This window comes from Haliotis rufescens, unplaced genomic scaffold (genome assembly GCF_023055435.1).
Source record: "Haliotis rufescens isolate VD_foot unplaced genomic scaffold, xgHalRufe1.0.p SCAF_3, whole genome shotgun sequence".
Lineage (NCBI taxonomy): Eukaryota > Metazoa > Mollusca > Gastropoda > Lepetellida > Haliotidae > Haliotis > Haliotis rufescens.
The window spans coordinates 58,788,483-58,795,644 of record NW_025964001.1 but is presented as its reverse complement, the minus strand read 5'-3'; the positions used below and the strand labels follow the sequence as shown (position 1 = coordinate 58,795,644).

The window sequence follows — 7,162 nt, the reverse complement described above, 5'->3', positions numbered from 1 at the left end:
TGCTCAGTAAACTGATCAACATGTATGGTATTTGATAAGAGTTTGGTTTCATAAAATGTGTCAAGGTTACCATAATGCTTTAGTATAGCGCGTGTGCGAGCATGTGGACTATTTGATTGTGAGATGTGCTTGAATTATATCGTATTTGGCAATATATTCTCCAATAATCCATGGGGGAGCAGAGGGAAGAAGAAGGGGGAAAAGGGTAGAATAGATTTTCAACAACCCATGCTTGCCGTAAAAAGGCGACTATGCTCTTCGTAAGAGGCGACTAACGGGATCGGGTGGTCAGGCTCGCTGACTTGGTTGATGCATGTCATCGTATCCCAAATGCGTGGATCGATGCTCATGTTGTCAATCACTGGATTGTCTGATCCAGACTCGATTATTTACAGACCGCCGTCATATAGCTGGAATACTGCAGAGTGTGGCGTCAACAACAAACAAACAAATAATGTATTGATACCCAGAGCTCCAGATAAGCTGCGTATTTGCTTAAGATACACAATTTATACTTGTAAATCAGCATAGCCTATTTAATTTTGAGTTGCTTGCGTACTAACACGCATGAGGTGAGGTGAAATTGGGTTTAACGTCGCGTCCAAGATTATTGCACATATATAGCGACGTGCATGCACGTGTGTGTGTGTGGCTGCTTGTACTAGTCCGGACTGATGCCGATTTATAGTGCTAGCTCACTGAGATACCATGCCGCACCCCACTCAGACACAGTATACTGACTCCGAGCCGACCAGTCCTTGTTTTAGCCCCTTAATGTCGAGCGCCAGACAGGGTAACAACAAGTACCATCTTTTAACGTCTTTTGGTATGACGCGGCCGGGGATCGACCTTCCGCTCTCCGGGCGGACGCTCTGCCACTAGACCACGGAGGCGGCCTAACACGCATTAAGAAATCAGATAAGCCAATGGTACAACAACACTGCGCGTAATTACCCAATTTAGCTTTTTCAGCCTGCGTACACACGTCTTTTCTTTCTGACTGAGTGCATAATGAACAGATGTGCAACAACTCGCTTGTTGTAAATTAGACATTTATCACTCTGATGACGTTAGGCAACACACGAACACATGCTAATTAGAAGTTGATACCTAAAACAGCTTCTAAAAGTAATATTATTTTCATAAAGGTCCACTCAGCGGTTAACATAACACAACAGACTATAAGAGAGGAATAACATATTGAATACCCCATCAGTGAGTGAGTGAGTGAGTTGGGTTTAACGCCGCTTTTAACAGTATTCCAGTTATATCACGGCGTGTCAGCTTAATGTTGGAGGAAAGCCCGAAGTGATGCAGGTCTCAGACGTTTACCACTTCGGTGAAACCCATGAGCACTGGAATGGTGCTGTCAAACCTAGAAACATAATCGGGTCGAACAGGGATTCGAACCCACGATCATAGGTTTCTGGCATGCCCAAGGGACGCAACTCTGCACATCGAATCGCGGCGCCTTAGACGACTGGGCCACCCCTGCCCCCCATCAGTCTATTAATACCCATTGTGAATGATACTATGTGAGTAAAGGCTCAATGGATCAGAATCCAAGTGGAGCAAGGTTTCCCACTCATAATTGTCTAAAGAACTGGCTACCAGGTGAAGAGAAGTGGGTAAGCTAGTGATCTAGAAGATCCGGGGTAGAATAGGACTTCAGCAACCCATGCTTGCCGTCAAAGGCGACTATGCTTGTCGTAAGAGGCGACTAACGGGATCGGGTGGTCAGGCTCGCTGACTTGGTTCATGCATGTCATCGTACCCAAATTGTGTGGGATCGATGCTCATTATGTCAATCACTGGATTATCTGGTCCAGACTCGATTATTTACAGACCGCCGTCAAATAAATGGAATATGTCTGAGTGCGGTGTTAAACAACCAACAAACAAAGTGACCAAAGTGATAGGGAACGCATCAGCTTGCATAATACTGTTTTGCTTAGCCCGGACCGCCTCCGTGGTCTAGTGGTAGAGCGTCCGCCCGGAGTGCGGAAGGTCCGGGGTTCGATCCCCGACCGCGTCATACCAAAAGACGTTGAAAGATGGTACTTGTTGTTACCCTGTCTGGCGCTCGGGGTTGAGGGGCTAAAACAAGGACTGGTCGGCTCGGAGTCAGTATACTGTGTCTGAGTGGGGTATTTATGTTAAACTGCGGCATGGTATCTCAGTGAGCTAGCACTATAAATCGGCATCAGTCCGGACTAGTACAAGCAGCCACACACACACACACACACGACATGCACGTCGCTATATAAGTGCAATAATCTTGGACGCGACGTTAAACCCCATTTCACCTCACCTCAACTAGTACCCAATTAATGAAAGAAAAGTCTTACTTACTGACATTTTATGATGTTAACATGACCAGGTGAGCTACAATGCCTTAGTACTATTTCTTATATACTTAATATTGATACTTACAAGGTTCTTAGAGTAGTATTTTAAGACGTCGTCTACATAATCAGATCAGCTACAGTGACGCGGAGTTAGTTCTTATATCAAATCATTGATAGTTACAACAACGCTTTTAAACTGACATTTTAATATGTTTTCTATATGACCAGGTGAGCTACAGTGCCCAGGTACTATTTCGTGTATGAAAACTATTGATACTTAAAACGTTCTAAAGTGGCACATTAAGACGTCGTCTACATAATCAGATCAGCTACAGTGACGCGGAGTTAGTTCTTATATCAAACCATTGATAGTTACAACAACGCTTTTAAACTGACATTTTAATATGTTTTCTATATGACCAGATGAGCTACAATGCCGAAGTACTATTTCGTATATGAAAACTATTGATACTTACAACGTTCTTAAGTGGCACATTAAGACGTCGTCTACTTAAGCAGGTGAGCTTCAGTGAGCTGGTTTGTCGTAGCTTGTTTACGGGTATTATTATCGTTGGCTAACATCTATCAATCATATTCATTAATTGTGGTCGGTTGGGATGGGTTCTCGATTAATTCAATGACACCGCTTGGCCCGTCTGATGACATCTTTCTGTATATAGTATCACGGGGCCTTTATATAGCCGAGCCGGAATGTCATAGGGTCAAGCATAGGTCGCGAGAGGATGAACTGCTGTTTCCAGTCACACTCTTGGGTCTTCTACTAATTACCTGTTTACGGGGAGCTTGGACTCTGATGAATAAACCACAGGCATGCTACGTGATGATTGCTATGCTTAACATATCAGGAATTAAACAAGACCTTTCCTCTCTGTTCTATATTATTGATACGATAGGCCGAGAAGGGAACCTAATTTATTCGTTTGTTTATTTTTAAAATATATTTCAGACAAACACACCTAGCTGTTTTAACGGTTAATCAGCAACAAACGCATTGACTACTGACATGGAATATTTACATTGAATATACCGAATATGGTATGGTTTATTTTAACGACCCTGTACGAGAAGAGATAAGGGGAACATCTTATTGTAAGAAAACTATACTATACTACGATATTACGGAAGCCTTTTAGGGCTATTTTTTAATTATTTTTTTTCGATACTATCTTGAAATTTCAACTTAGTATCTTGAAATTTCAAGATAGTATCGAAAAAAAGGTGAGATTTCAAGATACAGAAGTTGAAATTTCAAGAAACTGATTTGAAATTTCAAGATACCTAGTTGAAATTTCAAGATACTAAGTTGAAGTTTCAAGATACTAAGTTGAAATTTCAAGATACTATACTTCTATTTCAAGAAGTTGAAATTTCAAGATACAGAAGTTGAAATTTCAAGATACTAAGTTGAAATTTCAAGATACTATCATGGAATACAAGATACTACCTTGAAATTTCAACTTAGTATCGTGAAATTTCAACTTAGTATCTTGAAATTTCAAGATAGTATCTTAAACATTTCAACTTAGTTTCTTGAAATTTCAACTTAGGATCTTGAAATTTCAAGATAGTATCGAAAAAAAAACAAAAAAACAAATGGCCCTAAAAGGTTTCCGTACGATATAGACGACATAATCTACTTTAAACACACAGATGTATCTTCAAATGTGTTTACATCTATAGACTAGTGTTATATCTACCTATACACCACTTTGTAATGTCACAGTGTAAGAAAATCTATGTCAGAAGTGTTCGGTCCGACTTGGCCCGGGCTGTCAAAATCAACTTAAGCCGCATAGATGTATCATAAATGGATTTACATCTATAGATTAGTATTATATCTACCTAAATACCACGTTATATGGTCTCAGGTCGCTGTACTTAAAGAAAAGAAGGGGCTCAAAGTGAAGCCCTTTTCCCTCTACATTCTCAACATAGTCTCTATCAGAAGTGTTTGGCTTGTGTTGGGTCCGACTTGGCCCGGGCGGTCAAAATCTACTTTTAACACACAGATGTATCTTCAAATGTGTTTACATCTATAGATTAGTGTCATATCTACCTATATACAACTTTATAATGTCACAGTATATCGCATTTAAAGAAAACCGGTCCGTTAAAGTCAAGCACTTTGACTGTATTTTCTTAAGAAAATCTATGTCAGATGTGTTCAGTCCGACTTGGCCCGGGCTGTCAAAATCAACTTTAAACCTCACAGATGTATCATCAAATGGATTCACATCTATAGATTAGTATTATATCCACCTAAATACCACTTTATATGTCTCAACATAGTTTCTATCAAAAGTGTTTGGCTTGTGTTGGATCCGACTTGGCCCGGGCGGTCAAAATCTACTTTAAACACACAGATGTATCTTCAAATGTGTTTACATCTATAGATTAGTGTTATATCTACCTATACACCACTTTATAATGTCACAGATCGCAGTATTTATAGAAAACAAGGGGCTCAAAGTGAAGCCCTTTTCCCTCTACATTCTCAACATAGGCTCTATCAGAAGTGTTTGGCTTGTGTTGGGTCCGACTTGGCCGGGGGGTCCAGATCTACTTTAAACACACAGATGTATCTTCAAATGTGTTTACATCTATAGACTAGTGTTATATCTACCTTTACATCACTTTATAATTCCACAGTGTATCGCATTTAAAGAACACTGGTCCGTTAAAGTCAAGCACTTTTACTGTATTACGGTTACAACATTCATGGTCTCAGATAAGCTTTCACATGATTTTATGGTAGACATCAGGACATTTCCAAATGTGACGCATTAGTTACACAATCCAATTCAAGTGAACATCTGACTTGCCTTTGCACGTGTTTGTGACGTGTGCAAAGGGTGTGGCAGGACCCGTACGCCTTTTCGAAAACCTGATATGATCACTGTAGTGATTCATAAACACATGCTCATGATTTCTTATGATTAAGGAATGTCTTTTGTCGACTTTTTTTTTATATTGACCACTAATGATACTTGATCGACTCTGTTGATCATAGAATGAGGTCAGTTTGCATCTGATGGGGTTTTGTACAAACTGTAACCGCCGAAATTGTCTACGTTGCCTCTACAAACTTCAAAATAACCTGCTTCTCCAGTAAGTCTTTACAAACCACAAGTTTCCAATTTCTTACCCTGCCATACTTGCACTTGGGCATTGGCAGTCGTACACTGTATGGTATTTTGTGAATTTGCCTTAAGAATAGGACAGATTTTGAAATGTTAGAAGTAATTATTTCGAGTATGTAATGAAATATGCCTTTTTAAATGACCATAAGCAGAAAGAGCCACCCACAAGCTCCATTCATTCACAGCACCATCTGTTTAAATCCATAAAATGTAATTTAGAATATGTCTCGTTTGTATACAATATTTTCAACAAGGATTTTTAATATTAATTTCTTATGTCACAGGTGCACATTAGGTTATGTAATAAGAAAATTACACGTCGATTGAAACGTGACGCTTTATCACAAGAAGTCCTATCTGCAGACTAACATGCTAATCATAGCATAGGTCCAGTTCCGTCTTATCCAGTTAAGGATATCTATACAATGAGCAATACATATCTTTAACTGGTAAGTCACGTTTTAATTAGCAAACCCATCTCGATGACAGTGCAAAGAATAACACAGTTCCAAGTAGTTATTACTGCGATGTGATGAGGAGCCATCTGGTGTAGTACTGGAAGTGTATACAAGTTGTGCTGTGTCGAGACATGAGCATCACTCTCAATAAGAAGACTTTCTTGGTACTGTTGGCGCTCTCCTGTGTTGCCACATGTTGGTGCTATCCTCTTCGGGATGGTCCCGAACGTCCCGAAGGTCAAGAAAATGAAAGCCTCGGAGGACAAGAAAGTCGGGAAAGAAAAGGCCCCGGAGGTCGCGAAGGTCAAGAAAGAGAAGGCCCCGTAGGACAAGAAAGAGGAGGCCCCGGAGGTCCCGGAGGTCAAGAACAATCACAACCATGCAGACAAGCACCACCAACAGAAGGCCCCGGAGGTCCCGAAGGTCAAGAAAAGGAAGGCCCCGGAGGACAAGAAAATGAAGGCCCTGGAGGTCCCGGAGGTCCAGAATGTCAAGAACAATCACGACCTCGCAGACAAGCACCACCAACAGAAGGCCCGGGAGGACAAGAAATTGAAGGCCCTGGAGGTCCCGGGGGTTCCGAGGGTCCCGAGGGTCCCAAAGGTCCCGAAGGTCAAGAAAAGGAACACTTCTGATAGAGACTATGTTGAGAATGTAGAGGGAAAAGGGCTTCACTTTTAGCCCCTTCTTTTCTTTAAGTACAGCGATCTGAGACACTATAAAGTTGTATTTAGGTGGATATAATACTAATCTATAGATGTGAATCCATTTGATGATACATCTGTGAGGTTTAAAGTTGATTTTGACAGCCCGGGCCAAGTCGGACTGAACACTTCTGACATAGATTTTCTTAAGAAAATACAGTCAAAGTGCTTGACTTTAACGGACCGGTTTTCTTTAAAGGCGATATACTGTGACATTATAAAGTGGTATATAGGTAGATATGACACTAATCTATAGACGTAAACACATTTGAAGATACATCTGTGTGTTTAAAGTAGATTTTGACCGCCCGGGCCAAGTCGGACCCAACACAAGCCAAACACTTCTGATAGAGACTATGTTGAGAATGTAGAGGGAAAAGGGCTTCACTTTGAGCCCCTTCTTTTCTTTAAGTACAGCGATCTGAGACACTATAAAGTGGTATTTAGGTGGATATAATACTAATCTATAGATGTGAAGCCATTTGATGATA

General features: G+C 40.7%; 1 protein-coding gene across 1 annotated transcript; it reads left to right on the top strand.

Moving 5' to 3' along the window:
* Positions 1-6,098: 6,098 nt before the first annotated feature.
* Positions 6,099-6,602, top strand: LOC125384408 (S-antigen protein-like). The gene has a single exon (XM_048403463.1). The coding sequence runs from the start codon at positions 6,099-6,101 to the stop codon at positions 6,600-6,602; it is 504 nt and encodes a 167-aa protein (XP_048259420.1).
* The last annotated feature ends 560 nt before the right edge of the window (positions 6,603-7,162 follow it).